Below are 27,032 nucleotides of genomic sequence, written 5' to 3' on the forward strand. Positions count from 1 at the left end.
GGTTTTTGGTATAGGTGTTGGGTTATTGCTGTACACATTTTATTATATTTACATAAATTAGAGATGCTAAGGCTAAATTATGAGTTCATTATTTCAATGAATATGCTTTATAAACGTTACATGTATAAACAAATGAATAAGCGCAATTTGGACCGTAAAAAAAATCAAAACGTTCCCCCAATTATACATGACGGAACTTGAAAGCGACTTGCCCAAAAAAAAAAAATAAACAAATAATTAACAGACAAGACAAATAAAAAAAAGAAAACCAACTCCCAAATTATACTGCTATCTCTCATTGATTATACTGCCATCTCTCGTTGCAGCTTTCTAAGCTCTTCCTCTTCGTCCTCTTCTTCTTCTTCGTCTTGCTGGATCCCAACCCTGGTACCAGTCTCTGGTAGTCTCGCTGTCGGCACACGACCGGCGTTAACCATCTTCGCATCCAATGCTTCTTGTTCAAGAGCTTCCAATTCATCTTCCAATTCATCTTCATCAATATCTTGTCCCATCGGTCTCGAGATTGCTTCGCCAATTTCTTCCGATAACGCAACTTGCTCGCGAATTTCATCCATCGTGGCATCAACCTTATCGATATTCATGCTGCCATGAATCTGCTTCATGGCCTTTGCACCTGACTGCATAACCTTCATGGTTTCAAAGTTCAAGTTGGCAGATTCGATCGCGTTCGACTGTGATTCCAACGTGGCTATCTGTCCCTGCAGCTTGTCCAAATTTGATTCATACATTTTCTTCCGCTTCAGTGCGTTTTTTGCAACTGCAACAAATATTCTCTCGTTAGTCACATGAACAACGTTATGATTCAATACCGATGACTTTCATACTTAATTTATTAGTGTTTACATTTTTCCGGGCAATGCCTTCTTGTTCCAATATCTGCTGTTCCAAATGCTTCTCTCTCTTGGCTAACAGCTCCAGTTGTTCTCTTAATTGAATGATTGCATTTTTTGGTGAATCTTTCTTTGCGGACGAGCCGCCAAAAAAACTTGAAAACATACCGAGCTTTGAAAATCTGATGTTCCTTTTTGTTAAGCTTCCCTTTCGGCAACCTGCTTAAATGCCATCCCTAACAATTAGACATCTGTTGAATGCGCAATACAACCATCAGATATAGAATGTGCACACGGCGTTTGTGCATTTATGCAGAAAGTCTACAAACCCCTAACATTTAGTAGTATATACTAGTAAGTCTCAAGAACTGCCTACTTGCAATTCCATATTCGCTAATTTACAATGAGTACGGTACGAGATCAATGGCATGATCGGCTACATGGTATGAAATTATCTAAAAAAATAGATATGAGTTTATTTTTTTTTTTTTTAGAACGGAGTTGATTTTAGTTTTTTTTTAAAAAATCAATTAGAGCTTCACTCGGCTTCTGATCCATCACCAGAATATCGGCAGCAAGCACAAAAGCTGATCTTAAAAGACCTGGCCAAAAACCGGCCTCCGAAAAAGGGATATCATCCTTCAGTACCTTCACTTGATGAATTTAAGATTACGCCGTTGATTCAGGAAGCATTAGACAGAGCTGCGAAAGGTGAACCGCCTGCGGCTGGCAGTGTTGATGTTTCCAGATATGCCAAGATTGATTTCGAGAGTGCCGAAGGCCCGGAAGCTCAAGAGAATTTGCGAAAGGCTTACGTTGCGTTGGCATACACGCAAATTAGGAAAGATAATCTTGACTTGTTAAGTTTATTGGGCAAAAATCAATGGCTGATTGGTAATGATGAGTATGAGAGTGATCTTACACAAATGGAGATTGACCTGGTAGACCAACAAAACCGTGCTGGTGCTAGTGCCAGAAACGCTGGCCTGTGAAAGGACTAAGAATGTATATGTGTACAATAGGATTAAGGGAATAAATGACTATATAGATTCCAATTGTATAATTAATCGGTATTAAAACAATTCATTTTGTAATCTCTTTCAACATAACGCCAACAAACCTGCCAATAAGCAAACCCCAAAAAACAAAACAAAAAAACAAACAAAAAAGAGCTCGGCTATACTTCAATCGGAATTTCGACACTTGGTGAATGATTAATTGCTTGATCTGAATCGGTCTTTAATTTTTTATTGTTGTTATTCTTTTTAGCCGTGTCCATATTTTGCTCTGGCACCGTAATACTTTCAGCTAATTCTTTGACTTTCCGTTTCCGCCTCGGGGTTAATTCTCCTGGCATAGCCGGTATGATGGCGTTCGTGATATCATGCAAAGCAACCCGGTCTTCAGCCTTAACCTTTTCGGTCGATTTCTGTTTCGTGGCCTTCAATGACTTTGCCGGCCCGGTTGTTAAACTGGCTTGCTTAAAAAACAATTCCGGACTTCTCATCCGCAAATCTTCAATCCATGTATCACAATCAGTTTCCACATGCCAATCAATCACGTCATTCCACATGCTTGATGCCACGCCGGTTTGGTTAACGAATATGACCTTGCCGCCTTTTTCGTGAACAGTCTTGGCCACGGCGCGCACAAGCTTGCGAATGCCGAGAACTTTAAGCGACGTGCCAGCTATAATCAGGCAATCTGGACGTGCACGAATGTCGAGTGCTATTGAGCGCCCGATTATATCACCGTCTGGGTGGTCTTCGCCGTAAAGTACGATATCTGGCCTCATGCAGCCAACGCGTGGGCACCGCTTGCCAGCCGTCGTGCGTTCTTCAGCTATTCTCAACATTAGCACCTAAACGAGTCTATTTTTTTTTTTTTTTTTTTTTTTTTCAGTTTTGAACAGATACTAACCCTTTTCAAAACAATTAGGACATTCAGGCGCCATGCCTTCTTCTAATGTTTCCCGCATTGGCTCACTCCAGTTGACCTTATGCCCACATAACGTGCATTTTAATTGATGAATGTCTCCATGTAATTGGACGACATCTGTATTCTTACTCTCGACGCCAACTCTTAACCCGTTTCGTGATTCTAATCCATCAATGTTTTGAGTATAGCACCTTAACAGTTTTTTCTTGTCGTGCAATAATTTGATAAACTTATGAACCGGCGTTGGCCGGGCATCCAAAATGCATGACCGCAATCTAGCCATGAACGTGCAAAAAACAGATGTCGAGACTGGGTTTGAAAACAATACTGCATCGAATAAATCTTTGCCTTTTACCACGGCATTCGGATACGCGCTTTTGACCATACTGTAAAGACCATTTTCGGAGCGGAAATCCTAGATTTAAAAGAAAAATTCCCAATTAGCAAATTGTTGTACTTCGCGCGTACGTTATTCGTAAAAAAATGATAATTAACTTACCGGTATGCCCGCACTGCAAGATATCCCTGCTCCAGTGACAAATACAATCTTCTTTGCCTTGTTCAATGTTTGTGACACGGCTTGCAATTGTGCTGCCACTTGGCCATCTTTTTCCACGTCTTTCAATTGAATTTTTCGCGTCATTATTTAAATTTTCATGCCCAGCTTATTACAAATTTGCAATTATTATTGTTTTTTTTTTTTTTCGCGTTATGTGACGTGAAAATGCCAGAAAATTAGGTCTGACAATGAAAAAAGGGATGGATTTGGTGCTTCGCGGTAAACATTGGTTGCTACAGTGACATTTTAAGGCTCGGGTACAAGCCCCTTGGGTGCAAGGTTGCAAGAAGCTGCAAGCTGAGGTCACTCTAGCTTTCTCGCCATCATCGTCCACGAATCTTATGGGATGTGCAAGAAGCATCGGAATAGATTCTTTGGCCAGCTCGGAGCAAGCCAAGCGTTGGTTACAAAGGAGTATAAGAAGAAGACAAAAGGCCAATTTTTCGGGACGTAAATTTATATCTACGGGTATATTCAGACGAATCTTGCGCGATCATAACAAATCTGAAGAACTGAAATTTGTTCTGCTATGCTATGATTATCCTTTATTTGTTCTGGCTGATATGGCAAGTAAAAAGACAAGATCAATCAATAAACAACTAGAACTTCCCAGATCAGGTATATGAGCCAATTGAGAGCGTCGAATAGATTTGACGCTAATATTTGACCACACGGTGCTGATGGCACAATTATTAATCGAATTACTCACAAAAACTCATCAATGGCATGTAAATGAAAATAAATACAATCATGAACAACAAACTTATTCTATAATAACATGTACTTAAACAATTGAGTTGTTTGATAGTGCTCCCGTGTGCTGCACGTGCGGCAGGAAGGTTGCTTAAAAGCGCGAACCGACTGACGCTTATTCCCCGACGAGATGCAGTTTACTTCCCACTGCGGTGTCCTCGTCAATTTATAAAATAATAAGTTTTAATCAAGACAACGTTTCTGTCAGTCTTTTTGACTTTATATCAAACTGATAATGGCTGCACTTGTGTCGCCGCTCGTTCGCGTCGAGCGAAGCACGTTGCAGCCAAAGATTGTCGCTCTTTATCAGCAACTGTTCAAGGTTGGTGTGAAATAACTAGCATTCTTTGCAATCGTTAATTTGGTAAATTTTACAGGAAAATGCAAAAGCTCCGGAGAATGACGGATTTTGGCTAGAATTTTTTATTTTGAAAGCATTGCCTGCCTCGTTGACTACAATTCTTGGTTCGCTATCTGCAGATGATTTGTTGCAATTGCAGGTCCGTAATTAATGTTGTTTTTTTTTTGAAAATCACATGGTGCTAATAATTTAGGCTGTTACTCGGGTGTTGTTTATGCGAGGAGTGAAAGCTTTGAGTGATAATAATTCAGCTGTGGTTAAGAATGCACTAGACGTGAGTAGCTTTTAGCCCCAAATCGTAACTGCGACTAACTATATTTTTTTTTTTTTGGTTAGACATTAACTGTATTAATTCGAGAAGTGCTAGCAAAGCAGTCAACGAGTTCGGAAGTTATTACAATATTGGTAGGCATTGACAAAGTAGACCAGGTGTATTTAGAATATGTATCTGCATTGGAAGCCATCATGCGCAACGGGGTCACAAGTAAGTTCATATCGGTCATCAGTAGTGTATTTCTATGCTCATTCTGATTAAAACTTTAGCCGAACTACGGATCACGGCATTGAGGTCGACCTTATCAGCTGTTTGTTGTTCCTACAAAACGAGCTTGATTAACTTCTTTATGCAGCGAGATTTATTTCCAGCCCTAGTTCAGATATTATATGACAAAGAAACGTCAGCATACGCATACGATGCATTTGTTTTGCTGGGGATATTATCAAATTATAATAAATTGGAAGCCTATAATCTCTACCAGACTCGACTTGCTGATTTTGCAGATGGCTCGGTTATGGAAAGAATCGTGGAATCGATTGGAATATTTAGCAATGATGCAAGAGAAGATTATCTGAATATTACAGATGATAGCACAGATTCCTTTTCATTAGATTCTTTATTTTCTTACTCTGGATTGGCAAAACGAGCCAAGTCTACACTTTTACAACATCTCGATCCCGAAAAGGCCAAAAATATTGCGTTGGCCGCGCTACCTGCCCCAACTGCCTCAATTCTACTCGCTACAAGTAATTTTGTCAATGTTAATAAGTTTTTTTCGAGAGTGTTGCTCGACACCAAGCGATTAAACGACTATCAGGAATCGCCTTTCGCATCGTTTGTGTCACTTTCTTCATATGTACTAGAACACCAACACAGATCAGATAGGCAAGCACATTATGCTCGACTTTTTCTTTTGATTTTTAGAATCCTGATTGAAGATTCGGTCACTCTGCAAAAGCTAGTGAGCCATGACTTGCGATCTTCGGTTCGGATCTGTCGTCAAAGACATCCTTTCTTGCCATTAGTCAAAGGCGAACGATTATTGATTGATGGAATTCTTGATTCCCTGGTCTGCGCTATTGACCACAACATGAAAAAAAATCTTGATTTGCCAATGTATTTGCTTACAATCCGGGTGATACACCGAATACTCTCACAACTTAAGCGCAACCGAGTTCGCCTGCGGTATCATTGGTCAGAACTTTGGCGATCAATTCTGTCATTGTTAAAGTTTCTTGCATTAGCCGTTCAGCATTTGAAAGCATTCGAAGACGCAACCGCGCTTGTCGAGGAGACCGTGCGGGTTTTAGTTTTGGCTTTTTCAGCTGGAGAATCGTTTCTGTCGTCTGCTGCGGACTATGATGATTTGTTTTATAAATTTATTGAAAAAAATGGTTTACTACAAAAGATTGCACAAGCTTACTCACTTCCGACCGAGTCAACCTCGCCCATTGGCACGTTGCTTTCAATATCGGAGCACTACCATGGCCTGCTTCGAGAAAAATCTTCAGTTTTTTTATCAGGTCATTTGTCCTCTGAACAAGTATCAGAAGTAATTAAATCAGGATACGAAACCCTTTCGATTTCTGCTCAACAGGGGATTGATTTTTGGGACCGGTATCGCGAATCTGATGAACGAGTGTTTTTAAAACGGGTTAGCTGGCTTGCAGTTGTGGACGCAAAAGAATTGCTCAGCAGTAACCTACTTTCTGGAATTATTTCATTTTCTTAATGAAAATAGAAAAAAATGAAGTCGGGAGCATTACATATAACATGAACAAGTTTTTTTTTTTTAATATTGATGTATTATACATAATTTTGTTCGTTTGCGACGCATCATTCCATGCATCTCACGGTTTTTTTCATTTTTTATATTCACGTTACTTTTCCCTCGTCTTATCTGTATCTATATGCAAGGTTATCATTTATGAATAGTTATGAATTTTATCATTTTTCTCGATAGTTGGTTGTTGTGTAGGGCAAACTCGGGGCAAGGCTTTTTCACGTGACTCTATTTGCCGCCATGTAACAACTCTGGCACTGCCAATTCTTGCTCGCTCACTCACTGCCCTTCCTATTATCTCTATACATTTATTATTTACTTGAATTCTTGTAAATCCATCGAAATATTGTGCAGATACACTTTGATCTTGAATTTAGAACACGTTTTATTTTATTTTATAATATTTAAACTCTTTATTTAAGAGCTTGGCCAGAAGCATTGCGTTGATTCGTTGCAAAATATCCATCACCACGATTTTTTCTTCACACAGTGTCCACCAATATGACTACTACATTAGCTAACCAAACCGGAGATTCTCTAAGGTACGTTTGTTTAAATACAGGGCACCAGTTTTTACGTTTTTTATTCGTTGTTTGTTTGTGGCTTTTCTTTTTTTTTTCTTTTTTTTTTGTTTTTTTTTTTGGCCTCTCTGAGGTTTTCTTTGAGGAGTGGGGGGAAAGTGAGGCCGAATCAATATTGTCGTTAATTTCTTTTATGCACTTGTTTATAATACTCTGGGTTCTAACCGTGATGAATTGCAGTGAGAATGACTGGAAATCACAACTTAATACACCACATCGAGATGCAAGACCACAAACTGAAGATGTCACCGCAACCAGGGGTAGTGAATTTGAAGATTATCATTTAAAGCGAGAGCTTCTGATGGGTATCTTTGAGGCTGGGTTTGAAAAGCCATCTCCGATTCAAGAAGAATCGATCCCGATCGCGCTTACCGGCAGGGATATTCTTGCCCGTGCGAAGAACGGTACCGGAAAGACGGCCGCATTTATTATTCCTGCCCTGGAAAAGATCAACCCGAAAGTGTCCAAGATTCAGTCACTGATACTTGTACCCACCAGAGAACTGGCGCTTCAAACTTCGCAAGTGTGCAAGACACTTGGCAAGCATCTCAACATTAACGTCATGGTTACCACCGGTGGTACTACTCTGAAAGATGACATTGTTCGATTACGCGACACGGTTCACGTTTTGGTTGGCACTCCCGGCAGAATACTTGATCTCGCAGGAAGAGGAATCGCCGACTTTAGCGAATGTCCTGTATTTATTATGGACGAGGCCGATAAGCTTTTGGCTCCCGAATTTACTCCGATTATTGAAAAGCTGTTGGTTCATTTCCCCAAGAACCGCCAGATTCTTCTGTACTCTGCTACTTTTCCACTCGCTGTCAAGAGCTTTATGGACAGACATCTTAACAAACCTTATGAGATCAATCTTATGGACGAACTTACCCTCAGAGGTGTCACTCAATACTATGCTTTTGTTGAAGAAAAACAGAAACTACATTGCTTAAATACTCTTTTTTCCAAGGTTCGATCTCGAATTAGCTTTGTGGATTTTTTTTTTTTTTTTTCATTTTGCGGATTCTAACAGTGATTTTTTATAGCTTCAAATCAATCAATCAATTATTTTTTGCAACTCGACCAACCGGGTTGAATTACTTGCGAAAAAGATTACTGAGCTTGGATATTCTTGCTTCTATTCTCATGCACGAATGCTGCAGGCTCATCGTAACCGTGTCTTTCATGACTTCCGAAATGGTGTTTGCAGAAATCTTGTTTGCTCTGATTTGTTGACTAGAGGTATTGATATTCAAGCAGTCAACGTTGTCATTAACTTTGATTTCCCAAAAACGGCCGAGACCTATTTGCACCGTATTGGTCGATCAGGTCGGTTTGGTCATTTTGGTATTGCCATTAACCTTGTGTCTTGGGATGATCGTTTCAATCTTTACAAGATTGAACAAGAACTTGGAACTGAAATTGCACCCATTCCCGCTGATATCGACAAGCGCTTATATGTCTATGACTCGCCGGAAACTATCCCGCGCCCACAGATTGCTCAGCAATCGCAACAACATTACCGGACTGACGAACAAGAACAATTCCAACAGCAGCAGCAGCAGCAACAACAACAACAACAACAACAACGACAACAACAACAACAACAACAACAACAGCGTCAGCCACGTCGCCAGTACCATGCTAATGGTGGAAGGCCACAACCGCAACAAGTTCAGCAGCCAGTTAGACGATCTTAAAATTGTTTTCTTGACTTTCATTGTTCTGTGTTCATATTTTATGCATGGAATGGGACAAAGTGGATTTAACATTTAAAAGAGATTGTCAAAATATAAATTAAAAAAATATGAAAACCTCAGAAAATTGATAAGTTTTTTTTTTTTTTTTTTTTTTTTTTTGAAAAAAAGATAAGACAAGGAAGTCGATTGTTTGAAGAGAAAAAAAATGGCAGATCAGATTTTATTGTATATTTCAATTTTATCGTGTTAGTGTTTATATTTTTATTTGTTCTGTCTAATAAATTTACGATTTTTCCTTAGTTTTTTTGTCGAAATTGTAGAATGTATGGTAGTTTTATTTGAAAACTTTACATTATTCGAGCTCGCGATGACTTACGCGGTTAAGTTCAAATCCACGTTGCACGCCTACACGGCAATTATACATGCCTAGCAAACTGACCAAATTACCTATCTTTACAATATAACGTCATGGCGTCGAACTTGTTCCAAGAAGTAAGTAACCTGCTTTTTTTCCAGACCGCTCACAGTACATCTATCTGTCATGCTTTCTAACACGACTTTTTATTTTAGCGATCGCTAGATCAAGCCATAATTGCTGGCATCATAGCCGGATCAGCAGAAGTTGCAGTCACGTGTATGTGAACCAAGGAAAATTACCAATTGTTTCAAACTTGGGAATAAAAAAGATTTAAAGAAATCAAATGAAAAAAAAAAAAGGAGCAGGCGCGGTTAACGTTTTCAATATCAGATCCACTTGAATATCACAAGGTCAGGGCACAATTGCCACCGCAATTGCTGGCCAAAGTCGGCCGTCCCGGTCTCACGACAAAACTGTTTCGCGGTTGCGGAACCATGATTACCGGCAACGCGGTCAAAACCGTGGTCCGGTTTGGCACGTTTGATTTTTTAAGCCGGCAATTGCAAGATGAAAACGGCATCGTGTCGGCACCAATGTCACTTGCTGCCGGGCTGGCTGCTGGTAAAAAAACAACCCCCCTCTTAAGGTTCACAGAATTTGTATTGATTTTATTTACGCACTGCAGGATTTATTGAATCTACAATATTAGTACCATTCGAACGTAAGCAGGTTCCCTTGTGTTGTGTTGGGTTAAGACGAGATTGTGATGTCAACAAGACAATTAACAACAGCGACAAGGAAAACAGTGGCCAAAGTTAGGCAGATTTCAAGTTTAACACCCAACGGGGTTGGCACGACCGCCACGTTTAAACGGATTTATCAATTACACGGCGTAACCGGGTTCACGTACGGATTCATGCCCACGCTTCTTCGACAGGGCATGGCATCGGCAGTACGGTTTACCGCATACAATGGCATTAAGCAACTGGTGCAAGGTTTCGTGCCGCCTGGCGAGAGGTTATCTGGAGAATGGACAACCGCGATCGAGCTATTATCGAGCTATGCTGCAGTGTATGTTTTTTGCAATATGATTTTAATGGGCCGAACTAACGGATCTGGTGGGATTTTAGAATATCAACCATGCCAATCGACGTGGTCAAGACCCGGATGGAAACACTTTCAGGTCGAATCGCGGCCAAGAGTCGAAGTTCTCATTGCCTGATGCAAATTTTTTTCCAAGAAGGATTTTCCAAATTGTTTAGCGGCACGTTACCTCGATTGTTAAAGGTCACGGTCTCGACCGCCGTGATTTTCTCGTTTTATCAATCAGCCATTCAAGGAGTTTCAATATTGGACAAATTGCAATTGGGAAAGGCGAAGCCTAATGCAGACAATGACTGATAGATTACCAACATGCAACAACATTAATTTCATGGATGGAAATATTGAAAAAAAAAAAATCAACTTGTATTATATTAAAGAAAGTAAATACAAAAACTTCCTCAATTCAAATTGAAACTAAACATGTTCACTTGCCAACAAACTCCCTGGCACTTTCATATAATGATTTACCTGGACCTTGATCATCTTGCTTACGTTGAAAACCTTCATCACGACCACCACTCTGAATTCCTTCACCTGACAGGCCATATTGGCCACCACTTTCGCCAAGATCGGAAGATCTGGTGCCCAATCCAGACTGCTCAGGCCGTCGGCCGGCAGTGTTCAAGTCAGAGTCAAATCCTCCTGACTGACGAACGTCCGAGATTTCATCGTACTGCGAGCCGTAAGCACCAGTAGGTCCAGTTGATGGATCGTCCAAACGTTCTCCTGCTGACTGACCAGTCAAGCCGCCGGATAATCCACCAGACCTCGTGGTTTGTCCCAGTCCGGATGACGGAAAATCAGAGCCAGACGTGGTCCTGCCACCGGTCGTGCCGAACGAGGTATCACCCGTTCCCTGGCCGTACTGGGACTGAGACGTGTCACCAGACAAAATATCAGCCTGGCGAGATCCAGTGGTTGAACCAAAAACACCTTCGTCAGACACGCGGGATCCACCGTATGACTGACCCGATTGAGTGGACCCACGGCCGGCTTCATTAGAGCCATAAACTTGACCGGATCGAGTTGTGCCAGCTCCCAAAGTGTCGGCTCCAGCTTGTGATCCGTATCCGGTTCCGGTAGTAGTAGGTTGATCAGAACCGTAGGTATCATCAGATCTGATACCGGTTCCACCAGTAGTGCCCTGGCCTCTTGAGCCATAAGTGCCACCGGTTGCTTCACCGGTCGAGGACTGAGTTGTCGATCCGTGCGTATCAGACGACTCCTTGCTGTGACCAAATAAATGATGATGAGATCTGACATTTCTCTTAGCCAAAAAAAAATCCAAAAAAAAAAAAGCTTAGAACCAATTCAATATGGCATACTCAGAGCCTCCGCTTCCACTTCCGCTTCCACTTCCGCTAAGCTTTTGCTTAAGCTCGTTGAATTCGGCTTTCAACTTGTTTGCCATTCTTTTAAAATTATCAATGGGTGCAAATCAGAAATATTCAATAATAAAAAATTAACCAGTTTCTGCAAAAGATATTATAAAATAATTAAGAATTAACAGGTTATGGGGGGTATTTATGTTTAGACGATGCCTATGACGCCAGAAAATCCGGATCTACAGCAATTGACCCAATTCAGACAAAAATAGCACCAAACTGAGTGTAAAAAAAAAACAGCTGACAAACTTTGAAACGTTTGCAAGTTTTCATTGCAAAGCAAGACCTGTAGAGTAGGGAATATAATGTGCGATGATGCTTTGATGACGAATCTTGCCAGGCCGGATTAAATTTGGTTTTTTTTTTCTTTGTTGCGTTTATGGCAACGATGAGCAGCAATCACGGCCGGGTAACGAATGTAGCGCTATGGGAAACGCGTCGCCAGCTTGCAGTTTGCATGCGCGCGCACGCGCTCCAGGAGATGTGATGACCACGTCCCGTCCGTTCCTGACTTGCGACAAAAAAGAACATTGCCAATAATAATGTCTTTGCCGTCACGCTCGAATGATATGGTTCAATCATCATCATTATCATCATCATCATCATCATCATCACCATCATCATTCTCTCCGCCAGTCACGCCGCCAGCGCTGTTGTTGCCCAGTCCTCTTCGCACGCCCCTGCAAGATCCTGCTGTTGCCGAACCGACACGTCCGCCTATGCTGGACCCATTACGGACTCCTCTGAATCGTGATATTCCAAAGATCAGGTTTCCGACGTCTCCAACACCCACCAGGAGAAAACGGAAGGTTGCTATGAATTAAGGCTTTTGGGTTAGCCACTTTGTATTGAGTTTGCATTATTTGGGAAGGGGCATATGCCGAGCATTTTGGAGTTTTTGTAAAAGCATATATATTATTATTATTTTTGGGTTTTTAATATTTTCGACTCTGCTATATTTTATTTCGAGGAAGGCATAAAATTGTACAAATTGAACGATCCTTAAAAATAAACAAATTCATATACCCAATAGAATGCATTAAGAAAAAAATGAAAAAAAAAAAAAATCAACTGAAACTTGGGCACTGCAGCAATCCCGTTGCATGACTCCAAGTGACGTGCTATCGCATATATTTATTTGTACATACTAAAAAATAATAAAAACACCAAGTACTAATCTACCACCAACAAAACCTTAACTTCGGCAGTGGTTCGAGGGAATAGTGATCGAGGGAATTCGATCGAATCCAAAATTCCTTTTTCCACGATTGAAAAATCGGCGACAAACAATCGCGCAGCTTCCTGAATAATCCTGTTACCCAACCGAGGTGATGATAGCGACTGCAAATAAGTTTGAGCGTCCATCAAAGCAGAAGGTAAGAATTCGTCCAATGAAATAGATAACTGCGTGATTCGATTTTCTTGAAATTGTTCCAATGCTTTTAATGGCACGTCACGTGCTTTTTCTTGAATCGCTTGAAGTGCCGGCCTTAAACTCGATTGATCCAATAACAAATCATGCAAATTATCAACCAAAACCTTGGAGTATTGATTCGTTCGCTTGTCATAACTTGCAAGCTTAAGCTTAGTAAACGGAAACAATTGCAGTGTTGCTTTTGTCAATTCATATGAATTTATCAAAAAAATGTTTTTCTTAGTCGTCGTTAACCCCTCAGTCATGGCATCACAAATGTTCAAAATCGGTTCAAGAGCTTGATCAATGATTTTGGCAAATTCCTGATCCTTATCCTGTGGTGCGATCGCAAACGCAGTATCGAATGATGCCATGAGTTCCTTCATTTCATTTAAGTTTTCATGCAGAAAATCTGGAGGTCGCAAGTTTTTGGGTACTTGTGGCAAGTTGCTTTGCAATACCCGAACATGTTCACGTATTGCTCGACTAAATTGATTCAAGGCTAAAGTTTCCAATCTACGTCTTGTTAATTAACATAAACTTGGAAAAAAAAAAAAAAAAAAAAAAAATTAAACTCACACTTTGAGCACGTTTAACAATTGTGCGTCTTCTTGCAAGTATTTTGCAAATATTGACCGATAAAATTCAATTAAATGACAAATTTTAAACGCCAAAGTTGACGATATTTGTCCCGAAAGTGCTTGATCAATGCGCGATTTTAATGGCTTGCAGATTGACCGCATATTTTTATCAGTCAAGTCACCAATGGTCTTGGCCAAATCAAACTGGCCCGCCCATGGCTCACTAGCCAAACCTTCTTGCAAGCCATGCGCAATATTTGCATCATCTGATATAAACAACAACTCCAATATTTCTTTTTCATTGACAGTCTCCGCATGAGTCCATGCCAGCATGTCGCCCACATACCTAAACGAATCGTATGCTGCCAGCTCAATTGGTTTGGTGCCTTCCGTTAACGCGGTCAAAAATTCTTGTAAAATAATCTTTTGCCTAATTTCTGATAATCTATCCAAGCAGTTTTGAAACAACGTTGGTCGTTCGGCTAGCAGGCCCAGGGATTTCCTAATGTACACCCTTATTTGTGGATCATCAACTGAAAGATTTCGAATCTCTCTTTCAATCCAATAATAAACCTTATTGAACGCCTGATCTAAATGCTTTGATAGTTGTTCCATAATTTCAGTACCAATAACCGGGTTCTCACTCGCCAGTAGGACCTCGCAGTCATCGTAGATTCGCTTTGCCTTGGTAACAACCTCAAAAAACAAATAATCTATTTTATGCGAGGACAAAGTTAAGATCTCAATCTCTAAATCTGATAAAATAAAATGCTCATTAAGACTAGACAGCAATGCTCTCTTTGTTTCGAGTTCGTGCTTGCGTGATGATAACTTCTCCTCTTCCTTAAACAATTCCCTCGTGAAATCTTTTGAAGTAGATAAACTCTCTGTAATTTCATTCACAACAGAATTCATGTTTGAAATCGTGAGTCCAATTGTCTCGAGTCGCTATGGTCATGTTAACAACTGGGGGCAGCCAAACCGTTGCGCCTACTCACCATTGCAATCTTGGAAAACTGTTCCAGTACTTGCCCGTTGGCTTCAATCACCTCTGCTTCCACATTCGCCCTAAATTGGCGTCGCATTTCCGGTGTGTTATCTTGTATCCGTTTGTCCAATAGTACCAACGCATCTCGAATGTTTGAATCTGCGTATGATGTGGACAAGATCTCCGCCAGCTTCAAAGACAATAGATTTGACCGTGTCGTGCCATTTTTTACCTTGGCATTAACTTCCACCGCAAGAAGGCTCGGATCATCAAGCCCAGCAACATCGTTCATCTCCTTAACCCACAACTGCTTTTGAAAAATCGACAAGATAAACCGATAATGTATAGTAGTTAGATCGTAGTATGGTGCACGCACTTCTATCAAAACCGGGTAAACGCATCTGCGCGTAAACGTTCTCCCAATGACGATTAGATCAATTACTGATTTAGTATTCTGGATTATATATATATACGAATAGTACATGTTGCCGTTTAGGCAGTAGTCGGAGGAGGTTTAATATATATATTTATATTTTTTTTAAAATGGCCGGCAACGAGTTTCTGGCTAAGGTGTTTGGCCAGGGTTCAATCTACCAACGACTCCAACACGAGGATCAGCAGTTCTATAATCGATTCGATGTTGAAGCAAATTTTGGCGAGAATGGGTTTACAAACGGCATGAATGAACGATCAGAATTAGGAGAATCAAATTCACGCAGATATTCTTTGGCTGCGTCATCTTCAGCCGGCGTGCCTAGTGGGTTTATTGATTCGGAGGTTAACTTGGCTGGAGCCGGTGATCGCGTGATTGACCCGGACAAGGTTGATGACAGTCCGGTATCAAATTCTTTTAGCAAGTATGCAGAAGAGCGGCTGTCTTCTGTGCCAAAGACAAATGCAACAATACCAAATGTTTATATGTCACAGTCATTTCCCAGAGCTGCTGTTGACGATGAGGATGACAATGACGATGAGGTTCCCAAATCCCTCATGTATGAGGTACCTGTGAATTCTGCTGCTGCGAGATTCAAACGGGATGGAGAAAACTGGAAGCCATCGCCTGCTGAGATGTCATTTAGGTTTTCGAATAATTCATGGTTTGGCCCACCGGGTACATCCTATCCTCTTCCTCCACCTCCTGTTGACCTTCCAGCCCCACCTGCAAATATTAAAGCTCCTCAAGGTATCAACCTTGAATCTTCATACATGCCGTTTTACGCTGATGATGATCATGCGTCCGTGCATCAGCTGCATTTACCGCCGCCGCCTTCGAGGATTGACGAATCGTTTCATAGAAGGAATGGACAACATAGTCAAGAACAGTCAATACATCAGCAACCTCGATTGGGACTCATAGATCCTCGACAACGGGCATTATGGAAATGGGTCAATGTTGAGAATTTGGATAATTTTTTGCAAGAGGTTTATAATTATTACTTGGGAAACGGGGTTTACAGTATCATTCTCTCACGCGTGATAAATCTGGCAACTTTAGCTTTTGTGGTTGGATTTTCAACTTATTTAACTGCGTGCATTGATTATTCTTTAATTCGTACCAGCACAAAACTGGAGCAAGTTCAGATTCCGCAATGCATTTCCAAGCTTTCAGGATTTTCGACATTTTGCTTGTGGGTGCTTACTTTGATCTGGTTTTTAAAGTTAGTCCATGATTTGCTGGATATAAGGCGATTGATTGAGCTTCGCAATTTTTATTTTTATTTGTTGGGCATCACGGATGTAAGTACTTGGAGGTTATTGTTACTACTAATTGATTAGCGCTGACCATGAAATGACGGCATATAGAATGAAATACAAACTATTGCATGGGCTCAAGTTGTGGAGCGGTTAATGGATTTGCGAGAAGACAATCCGATCACGTCTAATGCTATTGGCAGGCAATATTTTGGATATCAGTCCAAACAACGCATGGGCGAACACGATATTGCCAACCGCATAATGCGAAGAGAAAATTATTTTATTGCCATGACAAACAAAAACATTTTAAACTTAAAGACTCCTTTGCCATTTTTGAGAAAGACGCAATGGCTTACACGCAGCTTGGAATGGAATATCAGTTTGTGTGTTATGGACTACGTGTTTAACGAGCAAGGTCAAGTGCGGTCTTTATTTTTGAATGATCTTCACAAAAAGGAACTTGCCGAGGGATTGAAACGAAGGTTCATATTTGCCGGAGTGGTCAACATCATCTTTGCACCATTCATCGTGGTTTATCTGTTTCTTTTATATTTTTTTCGATATTTTGATGAGTATCACAAGAATCCTAGCACAATCGGGTCTCGCCAGTACAGTCGTCTTGCGGAATGGAAGTTTCGTGAGTACAACGAGCTGTATCACATATTCCGTCGTCGGTTGAATTTGAGTTATTATCCGGCTTCACGCTACGTGGAACAATTCCCAAAGGAGAAAACTACTCAGATCTTTAGGTTTTTGGCATTTATGGCTGGCTCGTTTGCTGCCGTGCTTGGTATTGCATCAGTTATTGATCCGGATATTTTTCTCGGGTTTGAGATTTCTCCAGACAGAACGGTTTTGTTTTACATTGGCATTTTTGGTACCGTGCTTGCAGTTGCAAGAGGCATGATTCAGGAAGAGACGTTGGTGTTTGATCCGGAGGCAAATTTAAGATATGTCGCTGAATTTACGCATTATCTTCCACCGGAGTGGAAAGGCAAGCTTCATACTGACGAAGTCAAGAACGAGTTTACAAATTTTTATAGCTTAAAGATCGTGTTACTGATTCAAGAAATGGCGAGCATAATATTGACACCATTTGTTCTTTGGTTTTCATTGCCAAAGTCCGCTGATTCCATTGTTGAGTTTTTTCGCGAATGTTCACTTTATGTCGATGGTATTGGTTATGTGTGTTGCTTTGCGGTGTTTGACTTTAGCAAGACTAACAACAAGACAAACAAGCAACGTGCAAATCGATAAAGTAGATATTTTTTTTTTTTTGTTGCATGCATTGTTGGGATTTAAGTGGTTTATGGAATTGAGTTGAGAATAGAGTGATGTTGTAGGTGTTTTGGGTGTTTTTCGGTTTGGAAATTTGTTCTTATAAATTTTAATGAGAAATGCATCGCAAATGATATCTATACAATTGCTCCGGTAATTGTAAAAAAAAAAAAAAATTCATGGCATTATTATACAATTAACATCTATTAGTGATTTTGATTTTATTCGTTGACTGTTCATCCATGTGTCGACGTTGACACTTGAAAGCGACCATGTTACTTTCCCATCTCGGGTTGGTTGAGTTTGTTGCAATGCGTTCATGTTTTTGAGAGCTTCCACAACATCTTCAGGCTTGATGCTGGTTTTGCTCGCCAGCTTGTTTATGGTCACGCGGCCTTCTGTGACCAGGACGGGCAGCGCACGAGCAATGGCTGCTTTCCAATACAACAAATAACTCTTCCGGCCATGATCCGACAGTGGCTTTTCGGGAGATCCGATCTTGCCTTCAAGTAATGAAATCTGATAAGAGAACTCGATCAACATTTGACCCAGACCTTGACCTTGAAAAGGAGGGAAAATAAGAATGCACGCCAAGTTGTTATCATCCCACGATAATTTTTCCTTGGAGAAAAACCCAACAATTTGTTCCTTCTTGGCAGACAAATGATGAATCAAGATATAAAACTTGAATTTCTCAACCGTGTAATGAACTGATTTTGTACCGACAAATAAGTTTGCAAACAGGCTAAGGCATTGGCAAAACAACTTGTGCTGATCACCGGCAACTTCACGGATTGAAAAATCATTGTATTGATAAGCCAGTCTCCCGGGAGTCATAAACGAACTGCTACATGATATCTCCAAAAAAATTGGTCAGCAGGAACTCGCCACTAACATTGAGTAACAACAAAATAACTTCAAAATGCGGAAACATACGAGGTGTAGGCCCATGGTTCCTGCCACGGTAGTGTACTTGAAACATTTGTTGCATACATACAAACGATCTACCATTACACCAGCGTGCTTTTTTTTGTCATCACCGGAGAAGTAATATTCACATGGATACCATGTGTCGAATTCGTAGTCCTCGCCAAACACGACGGACCTGATGTTGCGATCGTCATTATCATCAGCAACAGATTGGTTATTACCGGAGACTGCAAATTCAGATTTGATTGACAAGAATTCTGTCATGATGGTATACAATCAAAACACGTCCAGACCATGTCATCTTTTTGGCCCTGATTTTGAAGCCAAAAAAGACGTGCTCAAACGTGGTCTACAACTTGCACGGCAGCATATATAACATGGGTAGAGTCCCTGTCACATATGGAATATCAGTCACAATGTCAGTCACGGCACTAAATCACGGATTATTAGCCCTACAAGAAATAGCCCTACATATCTTGCAACAAAAGGCGCTTGATGCTTTGCTTTGTGACTGCGTTTTGCCCGGCGAGCCAAAGGCGGGTAACCTGCCTGGCCATCAACGCAAATTCAACATCGCACGTTGCCTTTGGTCAACTTGTGGAAACGCAGCGTCGAACAAATCCCATTCGGTATCAGCAAACCAAAAACAACTATGCCGACCAGAAACACCAAAACCCGGAAACTTAGAGGACACGTCTCGGGTATGTTGTTGATTTCAATATTCATATATTAGTCTTTTATGATTCTGTCTCAAATGATTCAACGGCCTGGGAGGGGGGAGGATGACGTTCATGCGAACCGTGACGATCGCAGGAACGGAGAAGGACTTTGAGACACGAATGGACTACCTTGGCTGATTTGTATGTTTATTTTGCTAACAATTATTATAGCTGGTCACGGTCGCGTTGGAAAGCACCGCAAACATCCCGGTATATAGTTTTTTTTTCTTTTTTTGTTTTGTTTATTTGGAATGAACAGTTTGCAATACCGAGAGAAGAAAAAGATAGGGGGATCAAGTTGGTCGGTTGTGCAGACTATTTCAGATCATGCAAAAGTTTTATTTAAAGAACTTTTTTTTTCTGACTCAGTATTATAGGTGGTCGTGGTCTTGCCGGTGGTCAGCACCACCACCGTACCAATTTGGATAAGTACCATCCTGGTTACTTTGGTAAAGTTGGTATGAGATACTTCCACAAGCAACCTAACCACGTACGTATAGTTGTCATTCAATCGTCTTAGTACACAGTTTGTAGCTAACTCACAACGAAACAGTTCTGGAAGCCAACTATCAACCTCGAGAAGCTGTGGACCCTTGTCCCAGCTGAGAACAGAGAGAAGTATCTTGCTGAGTCGTCCAGCGATGTTGCTCCTGTCATTGACACCCTTGCTCTTGGATATGCCAAGGTTCTCGGAAAGGGCAGACTGCCAAGCACCCCTATCATTGTCAAGGCTAGATACGTTTCAAAACTTGCCGAGGAGAAGATCAAGGCCGTTGGTGGCGCTGTTGAGCTTGTTGCATAAATTAGTCGGGTTTTTTAACGGTTTTTTCATGTGTAATAAGTTATGTATCTTTTAGTTTCAGGATGTGTTTATAAAGCAGGTACTACATGCCTAAAAGTCAATAAAAATAATCCACAAGCAATTTGCATAACTGAAGGCATATTTATATACCATTTCAAACTTATTGTATTTATTTAACGGTTAACTACAATTGGGAACACATTACGGGTTCATTTTGAACGCCAATAGAGTAATACACAAGGGCCATTTGACTTTTTAAAAAAATTATTCCAGCTTGCTGTTTGGCTAAACCGATTTGCAAAACCGGATAGAAGCATGGGCTCATCTATTTTAACGATTCGTACAGACAAGCTGCAAACCCAGTTCGCTCCATAATAAAGCCGTACGGGTGTACATAAAATAGAAACAGAGCCCTGTGTTTTTTTTTTTTTTTTTTTTTTTCATGTTCGTGAGCGTTTAAATTGGTGTGGTTCAGTCCTGAATTGAACAAGATTTACTATAGAATAATTGTGTCTTGCTAACTATTAAATTTCTCTTTTACATTATTACTACCATTTAAAGCCCTTTCACCCAAGCAATGATTCCTAACAAGAATACAAACAAGCTAAAATCAGTAAAAATATTGGTGAAAAACTGTAAATACCGAGCCGCCAAAATTAAATAAGAAGAATATGGCGGCGGTAAGTAACCAGCAAACTTGGCAATTGTGTTCGTAGGAGCTCGACCCTAAAAACGAAGTGAAACAAAAACAGTGTTAAATAAAATCTTAAAAAAAAAAAAAAAAAAAAAATTGGGTTAAACACTCTTCTTACCTGTTCAAAAAAATATCTGCCAGATTGTAACGCGGTTTCAACCGTGGCAAAGTACCAGAACAATGGTCTCGCCTTTTGATTCGTTTCCAACCTTGTCAACTGTGTTCCGTCAATGTTGACATACACAAAAATGTAAACCGCCAAAAAAATGATTGCACTGGAATGTGCGAATCTCCAAAATATCGAATTATCTTTACTTGCAGGTTCGGTGGTTGAAGTTTGGTTGCCTGAATTGTCTGCAGCACCACCGGTCTGAAATGACGGAGGAACGCCGCCCGAACCACTTCCAATATTTTGCATTAATTGAGCAAACAAATCAAAACCAGGTTCGTCCAAGCCCGCGTTCGGTTGCGAATTATTGCCTGCCAATGCTCGCTTGAATATATCCTGAATCGGATCATCCAGGCCAAACGGATCTGCACCAGCAAGCTGTGACTGCTGGTATTGCTGTTGTTGCTGATTTAAAATTTGAATAAGCGGATTATCAGAAAATTTATCAATTGATTCTGAAGGTGCTACCTCAGGTGGATCATCAAACGATGACAAATGATGAGTGGGGACAACATGTTGCTTATATGTTGGTGCTTCTCCGCCATGAGCCACGTTGGTAATCTTGTTTAATCGTGACGTACCGCCAGCTAAAATCCTGGCCTCACGTCGTTCACGTCTTATCCGTGCTTTCTCTTCAGCTGATTGTACTTCTGGAACCTCTGATACTTCAGCAGTTGATAGTGGGGTCGAAGTTTCGGCCATTTTGTACTGAATCTTGTGGCGAAAAAAAAGAAACCACTAGCAGATAAATTGACAGTTAATAAACGCAGATACAGTAAGACTATTAACCACGTCTGTACCGTCGCAATTATTTAAATTCGTTGAACTGGAATTTGCTTGTACACCTTATTTATCGTAAACTGGATATTCTGACATGATAAAAACATGGTACGAACCCCTCGTTGACGCACCTGCGAAAGTCGTTACCAATGTATTTTTATCTAGAAGGTTGAGATTAGACCCAACAAGCATGATACAAGTACTAAATACAAATTATTTAAATATATAATTATCAATTTATCATATTTTAGCTTATGGCTTTTCTTTTAATCATCACACTTCTGTAAAAATAAAAAAAAAATAAGTGCGATGTCTGTGGATCGAACACAGGACCTTCAGATTTGCTAAACTAAAGTGGTACTTCAGTCTGACGCTCTCCCAACTGAGCTAACCCCGCAAATTGTGACAATTACAGATTAATGACGTGTCTAATTGGAAAATCCAAAAACGTTTCCGCGAGTTTTTTGCCCGTGCATCCATCAGTGCTTGTCAGTTATAGTTGTCAATGTGTTACTTTTTTTTACTGTTTATATCGTGATTTACTGATTTAACGTTTTCATTGTTGTTGATGTCTATAATCTTCTGTTTTTTCGATATTATGAATAAATAATAAAAGTCAGGGGCACCTAGTGTCCTAGTTAAGATAAAAAAAAAAAAAAAAAGTCTAATTGGAAAATCCCAAAAAAAAAAATTTTTTTTTTGTTTTTTTGGAGTTGTTTAACAATTAGAAATTTTTAAAAAAAATAAATTAAACTAGTTGTTTGAGTTCAGTAAAATGTTTGTTATACAATATTATATATATAGCGGTTGTGGTTGGCATTTAACGAAGCGTGGCTTAGTCAGCTAAGTATTTGACAACAAAAGTTAACAAAAATTATTGAAAAGATTTAAAAACGAAAAACCTTCTTACGATGTAAAACAACTCTGGGTAAGAAAAAAACCTTACTAAATCGAGGTTTTTTTTATAACTAGGGTCTTATAGTGAGTGGTTTACTATACTCCATTAAACGTGAAAAAAAAAAATTTCAAAAATGTTAAATCTCATAAAAAAAGGAAGAAAAAAGTAAAAAAAAAATTATAATTTATTAGGCCTGATCTCGCTCCGGGTCTGCCATTCGAACAATCTTCACATCATCGCCAATGTCAACGTTACCCATGTCCTGCGGAGTAATGAAAATCGTTTGAATATCTGTTCTTGCACGTGCAGCACTCAACTAAAAAAAATTACCCGTTAACAAAACAAATCCATAACAACAATAGACGACAAAATGATTAAGACATACCATAAGCTTTAAACTCATTCTTCTGTTGACGGCATCCATAAACACGTCAAATTCATCTAGTCCTCGAACCGGACAATTCATTTGATCCCATAGGGCAAGCAAAAAGCAAATTTGCGTGAAAGATTTTTCACCACCGGATAAAGTGTTAACTTTCCGCCTCTGACCCTGACCCGGTGCGATGCCGGCATTATCAGACGGCGAGACTTGCAATGCAATCGTTTCCCGTTGATGATTAATAAACAAGCGGCCTTGAAATCCTCGAACTTCGAGTGCGTGCCTGAAAATGGCCTTGGCACGTTGGCAAAGTTGACTTCGAAACTTGAAGTACCTGCTTGCACGTTCCTTGTAAGTATCAGACAGTGCTTGCACTAATGACCAAACATCGAGATATTCTTTCATGGCGCGATCAAATTCTTGCTTGGCCTGAGCAAATTCCAACGCGATCTGCTCCGCAGTTTTGCCTAAAGTCTTTTGAGAATGCGCATATTCTTCGGTTAGTCGCTTGATTTGAATCTCCACGTCGTTGGCCGACGTGCCGGTCTGAACCGTGACTCTTTCGCCAATCTCGGCAGCAATGTTGATCGTAGCTCGAAGCAAATCCTCGCATTTCTGCAAGTCAATTTTCTTATTATTCATTTCATTTTGACGCTTCGATTGTTGTTCGATACGATGGTCAGCATTATGCTTCACACTAACGCTTTGGGCCAACGTATTCTGATATTCCTCCTCAAACTGTGCGAGCTCGTTTTCCAGATTTTGATTTTCAGCTTTCTTTTCCAACACTGCGTTTGCTGCTTTATCCATTTCATTTTGCCATTTATCCTTTTCCAATACGACTCGTCGATAAACAACATTCATTTGTTCTTCCAGTTCGTCTTCGAGATCCTTATAATACCAAAATTGTTAGCTCGGCAAATAAATAACTTATTGACCAAATTGCAACAAACCTTTAACGAACTCTCGAGTGCAGCTAAGCTGCCGTCATTGTCGATCTCATCCAATGAAGCGCTAACTTCTTCTAACTTTGCCTGATGTTGTCGAATATCTTGCTTCAGGTTTCTCTCCCTAGTCTAATAATTCAAAATTTAGAAAACGTCCCGTTCAAAGGTCAAAATAAATAAAACTAACTCTCAGTGATTGAACTTTTCGACTAGCCGACTGCACAAGGCCGTCAATCTCATTCTTTCTCTTAATGAGATGTTCAACTTCGGCTTGGCGTTCAGTTAATTCTCTCATCAACGCGCTATTAAAAAGCATTATTAAAAAAATGTTTAAATATAAACCGGACAGCGAGCTATGCATACTTCTTTTGCCGAGAAACATCTGTTCTCATCCTCGGGGGATCGCGTCGGCCGTAGATTGGTAGCGTTTTTGATACGCCACGCCTTTGCAATGTTAACTTCAACTTATTTCACATTTGAACAAAAAAAAAAAAAAAAGAAAAGAAAAGAATGGTAACATACAATCCACCAATTTTAAATCCATTTGAAGGATTCCTCGTATTCAAGGCATAGGCAAATAAAGCATTTCTGGGATTGCTGTACATCACATTATCTGCCTCGGCTCGATCTTCAATTAAAAGAATTTTTTCGACTGATTGAATGTCGATAAATAAATATTTCAAATAATCAACGTCAAACTAATATTATGTTAGAAAATTATAATAAAAAACATAAGCAAAATTAAACATAACCGGGCTTTCTTACCTCAAGAATGTCATGAACCGTTGTGTACTTCCGATCTGGCATTGAATCTAAATATTTAAATGACGCATCAGGTCTGATAATAATGGGCAAATAACTTTAGATTTGGTTAGCAATGAAACCTCACAAACATACAGAAATACGCCTTACCAATTAAAACGTTTGAAGATTTTCCGAAGAATTATTTGGTCTTCACGACATGTAACCGCAAAACTTTCAAGGGTTTTTGAAAACATGGATTCCAAAATACCACTCCATTTACTGTCTTTTAGCCGGACATGAGCACCAATAGGACCAACCGGTAACTTTCTGAACCCTCGTTCAGCTTTAATGGCTTTCAATATGTTCTCCATTGGTGCTCCTGACTTGTAAGCCTTATAATAACTGCGTTCTGACTCGTTCAAATTACGAATGCTCGATTCAATCTGAGAACATTCTTGTTGAGCTTTCGATTTTTCATCCTTAATCTTGGCAGCTTTTTCTATCAATTGATTGTGTTCCGCTTCAGTCTCTTGTTGCTCTTGTTGAGAGGCCTTCCATAAGCCAGTAAGTCTTTCGATTTCAGATTCAAGTTGTAAGATTTCTTGAGAGATCTGAGCGCGACCACCGCCGTCAATTTGTTCGAGCCGAGCACGTTCATCAACAAGTTTCCGCTTGGTATGTTGAATTTTGTCATTTAATCTTCGCACCTTACTTCCGACTTGTTGTTCGTCGTTCTATCATGAAAATTGTTAGCATAGTTTTTTTTTTAAAAAAGAAAAATAGTTAATAATTAGTCTTACAATAATTTGAGCGTGTTTCTTTTTCATGGCCTTTGCATTCTGGCGTAGCTCTTCGAGTACAGCTTTGACCGGATTAAGAGATTGCTTCAGTTGTTCTCTTTTTTCTGTCGCTTCATGTACCACAATAAGAGATTTCTGATAACGTTCGTTTTCATGCTCAACTGCTTCGTTAGCCATTCCTAGCTCTTCTTCAGCAATGAGGATTAATCTTTTGCATTCTTCAACGTCGCTCTCTTTCTCAGCAACTTTCAGCCATGCATATTGATTTTTTAAAAGCTTTAGCTTGTCAAAGATACGTCTATGACTTTGAGTCTTTTCAAACAATTCACCTTTCTGATTCTTATCCTCTTGTAATTCTTTTAATGCCTTCTTCTTGCTTTTAATTTGAGTCCTGGCAGTTTCAATACTTGCTCGCAAAAGGTCATAGTCAGATTGCAATTCTGATAAACGAATTGCCTTCATGGACATTTGATATTTTTCCTCGGGGGTTGAATTACTCAAAAACGAACGTGCAGTGTCCTGACTCAGGATCGCCATTGGATTGTCGACAACCAACAAAAAGTAATCAAGAATCTCGTCAAGCTCTTCACGCTTAGTTGAAATCACCACATTGTTCTCAGACTTGATACGATAGCCACTGGAGCCATCAGAAGTAAATTTACGTTCAACTCTAATCTCTTTACCGTATTGTTCAGTTTTAAACCCGTCACCTTCGTTCTTTAACGTAACAGTTACACTGGCGGTTCTGATGAAAAAAAAAATAAAATAAAATAAAATAATTAAAAAAATTAGCATTTAAATCAAAAAAATAATAATGATAAGTAATAGTAATCTTACTTGGCACCCTCTTTCACCAATGATTTTAAGCTGTTGGCACGGTTTGTGACTGAAGCTTTACCACCCAAGCACACGGTCAAGGCTGTAAGAATAGCACTCTTACCAGATCCGTTATGGCCAATAATGAAATTAATTGTGGGACCCAATTCTACAGCCAAATGAGCGTGGCACTATATGATAAATGTCAGACGCCATGTCACTCTTTCGCGCACTGTGACGAGGTGTAAAACTCACCATGAAGTTCACAAGTTCTACGCGGAGTACTATTCCGTTCTCTGCAACTTGCTTTAAAAAAATTAAGCTGTTAGCAAGTCACATTAAATCATTTGTATCCCACGCCGTAATACCTTGTGGTATTGCGATTCTAGTTGCGTTCGATACTGCATGTAAGCTTCGTCGTCATCAACTTCAACTTGATTAACATCCGAGAATCTTTCTTGAAATTGACGATCAACTTCTGCATCATCATCTTCCACCGTAGCAACACTAGATTGATCGTGTCGCGCACGTTTTGCTCTCTAGAAAACGACTCGTTAGTTCGACAAACGCAAACCAAAGGTGAAGCACAGTAATTACATTATTGGAATCAGGCAATGAGTCATCATCGACAGTATGCTTAAGTATTGCCATTTTGTTGAAATAGGTTCCTTTTTTGACTTCAAATTAAGATCATTCCTGCTTGTTTGATGTCCAATTTTGCAATCAAAAACCCAGACGCGTTTGTAACGAA

The 27,032-nt window shown here is 39.9% G+C and overlaps 13 protein-coding genes and 1 non-coding gene across 14 annotated transcripts; 6 read left to right on the plus strand and 8 right to left on the minus strand.

The window, feature by feature from the left end:
* Positions 1-22: 22 nt before the first annotated feature.
* On the minus strand, positions 23-1,087 carry V1514DRAFT_328868 (Snf7-domain-containing protein). The gene is made up of 2 exons (XM_066927248.1): positions 846-1,087; positions 23-778 (listed from the first exon to the last, which is right to left on the minus strand). Exons 1-2 carry the CDS (start codon positions 1,015-1,017, stop codon positions 303-305), a joined length of 648 nt encoding a protein of 215 aa, XP_066784138.1. The 5' UTR covers positions 1,018-1,087; the 3' UTR covers positions 23-302.
* A 155-nt stretch (positions 1,088-1,242) lies between these two features.
* V1514DRAFT_328870 (Pre-mRNA-splicing factor SPF27) lies at positions 1,243-1,933 on the plus strand. Its single transcript, XM_066927249.1, has 2 exons — positions 1,243-1,294; positions 1,386-1,933. The coding sequence occupies exons 1-2, from the start codon at positions 1,255-1,257 to the stop codon at positions 1,841-1,843; spliced, it is 498 nt and encodes a 165-aa protein (XP_066784139.1). The 5' UTR covers positions 1,243-1,254; the 3' UTR covers positions 1,844-1,933.
* A 326-nt stretch (positions 1,934-2,259) lies between these two features.
* Positions 2,260-3,432, minus strand: V1514DRAFT_272832 (DHS-like NAD/FAD-binding domain-containing protein; the record flags this gene model as incomplete). The annotated part of the gene is made up of 3 exons (XM_066924828.1): positions 2,260-2,693; positions 2,772-3,204; positions 3,289-3,432. Coding segments are annotated over 3 exons (1,011 nt in total), but the record flags the coding sequence as incomplete, so codon positions are not given.
* Positions 3,433-4,229: 797 nt separating this feature from the next.
* Positions 4,230-6,701, plus strand: V1514DRAFT_292216 (uncharacterized protein). The gene is made up of 5 exons (XM_066925337.1): positions 4,230-4,423; positions 4,479-4,601; positions 4,656-4,736; positions 4,799-4,946; positions 5,006-6,701. Exons 1-5 carry the CDS (start codon positions 4,337-4,339, stop codon positions 6,469-6,471), a joined length of 1,905 nt encoding a protein of 634 aa, XP_066784141.1. The 5' UTR covers positions 4,230-4,336; the 3' UTR covers positions 6,472-6,701.
* A 571-nt stretch (positions 6,702-7,272) lies between these two features.
* V1514DRAFT_278833 (DExD/H-box ATP-dependent RNA helicase dhh1) lies at positions 7,273-8,800 on the plus strand (the record flags this gene model as incomplete). Its single annotated transcript, XM_066924995.1, has 2 exons — positions 7,273-8,070; positions 8,147-8,800. 2 exons carry the CDS (start codon positions 7,273-7,275, stop codon positions 8,798-8,800), a joined length of 1,452 nt encoding a protein of 483 aa, XP_066784142.1.
* A 322-nt stretch (positions 8,801-9,122) lies between these two features.
* On the plus strand, positions 9,123-10,670 carry V1514DRAFT_328885 (mitochondrial carrier domain-containing protein). Its single transcript, XM_066927250.1, has 6 exons — positions 9,123-9,292; positions 9,371-9,434; positions 9,549-9,779; positions 9,844-9,879; positions 9,965-10,229; positions 10,289-10,670. The coding sequence occupies exons 1-6, from the start codon at positions 9,269-9,271 to the stop codon at positions 10,557-10,559; spliced, it is 891 nt and encodes a 296-aa protein (XP_066784143.1). The 5' UTR covers positions 9,123-9,268; the 3' UTR covers positions 10,560-10,670.
* V1514DRAFT_32777 (uncharacterized protein) lies at positions 10,534-11,931 on the minus strand. Its single transcript, XM_066927040.1, has 2 exons — positions 11,588-11,931; positions 10,534-11,518 (listed from the first exon to the last, which is right to left on the minus strand). The coding sequence occupies exons 1-2, from the start codon at positions 11,671-11,673 to the stop codon at positions 10,687-10,689; spliced, it is 918 nt and encodes a 305-aa protein (XP_066784144.1). The 5' UTR covers positions 11,674-11,931; the 3' UTR covers positions 10,534-10,686.
* Positions 11,932-12,592: 661 nt separating this feature from the next.
* V1514DRAFT_328891 (oligomeric Golgi complex subunit 6) lies at positions 12,593-14,965 on the minus strand (the record flags this gene model as incomplete). The annotated part of the gene is made up of 3 exons (XM_066927251.1): positions 14,641-14,965; positions 13,641-14,590; positions 12,593-13,577 (listed from the first exon to the last, which is right to left on the minus strand). Coding segments are annotated over exons 1-3 (1,984 nt in total), but the record flags the coding sequence as incomplete, so codon positions are not given.
* A 118-nt stretch (positions 14,966-15,083) lies between these two features.
* On the plus strand, positions 15,084-17,803 carry V1514DRAFT_305305 (autophagy protein Apg9-domain-containing protein). Its single transcript, XM_066925651.1, has 2 exons — positions 15,084-16,367; positions 16,434-17,803. The coding sequence occupies exons 1-2, from the start codon at positions 15,174-15,176 to the stop codon at positions 17,580-17,582; spliced, it is 2,343 nt and encodes a 780-aa protein (XP_066784146.1). The 5' UTR covers positions 15,084-15,173; the 3' UTR covers positions 17,583-17,803.
* Positions 17,697-18,901, minus strand: V1514DRAFT_328895 (acyl-CoA N-acyltransferase). Its single transcript, XM_066927252.1, has 2 exons — positions 18,540-18,901; positions 17,697-18,461 (listed from the first exon to the last, which is right to left on the minus strand). The coding sequence occupies exons 1-2, from the start codon at positions 18,795-18,797 to the stop codon at positions 17,781-17,783; spliced, it is 939 nt and encodes a 312-aa protein (XP_066784147.1). The 5' UTR covers positions 18,798-18,901; the 3' UTR covers positions 17,697-17,780.
* A 196-nt stretch (positions 18,902-19,097) lies between these two features.
* On the plus strand, positions 19,098-20,318 carry V1514DRAFT_328901 (60S ribosomal protein uL15). Its single transcript, XM_066927253.1, has 4 exons — positions 19,098-19,234; positions 19,424-19,462; positions 19,630-19,742; positions 19,806-20,318. The coding sequence occupies exons 1-4, from the start codon at positions 19,186-19,188 to the stop codon at positions 20,052-20,054; spliced, it is 450 nt and encodes a 149-aa protein (XP_066784148.1). The 5' UTR covers positions 19,098-19,185; the 3' UTR covers positions 20,055-20,318.
* A 246-nt stretch (positions 20,319-20,564) lies between these two features.
* V1514DRAFT_351591 (uncharacterized protein) lies at positions 20,565-21,804 on the minus strand. Its single transcript, XM_066929461.1, has 2 exons — positions 20,867-21,804; positions 20,565-20,780 (listed from the first exon to the last, which is right to left on the minus strand). The coding sequence occupies exons 1-2, from the start codon at positions 21,617-21,619 to the stop codon at positions 20,610-20,612; spliced, it is 924 nt and encodes a 307-aa protein (XP_066784149.1). The 5' UTR covers positions 21,620-21,804; the 3' UTR covers positions 20,565-20,609.
* A 198-nt stretch (positions 21,805-22,002) lies between these two features.
* Positions 22,003-22,094, minus strand: V1514DRAFT_t30. Its single transcript has one exon. It is a non-coding gene; the product is annotated as a tRNA-Phe (tRNA).
* A 358-nt stretch (positions 22,095-22,452) lies between these two features.
* V1514DRAFT_328904 (uncharacterized protein) lies at positions 22,453-26,987 on the minus strand. The gene is made up of 13 exons (XM_066927254.1): positions 26,879-26,987; positions 26,650-26,820; positions 26,537-26,587; positions 26,303-26,472; positions 25,466-26,210; positions 24,834-25,399; positions 24,687-24,780; positions 24,444-24,619; positions 24,285-24,365; positions 24,109-24,223; positions 23,928-24,050; positions 22,981-23,865; positions 22,453-22,911 (listed from the first exon to the last, which is right to left on the minus strand). Exons 1-13 carry the CDS (start codon positions 26,930-26,932, stop codon positions 22,783-22,785), a joined length of 3,360 nt encoding a protein of 1,119 aa, XP_066784150.1. The 5' UTR covers positions 26,933-26,987; the 3' UTR covers positions 22,453-22,782.
* Positions 26,988-27,032: the final 45 nt, after the last annotated feature.

The sequence above is a fragment of the Lipomyces japonicus genome (assembly GCF_038497905.1).
Source record: "Lipomyces japonicus strain CBS 7319 unplaced genomic scaffold V1514scaffold_13, whole genome shotgun sequence".
NCBI lineage: Eukaryota > Fungi > Ascomycota > Lipomycetes > Lipomycetales > Lipomycetaceae > Lipomyces > Lipomyces japonicus.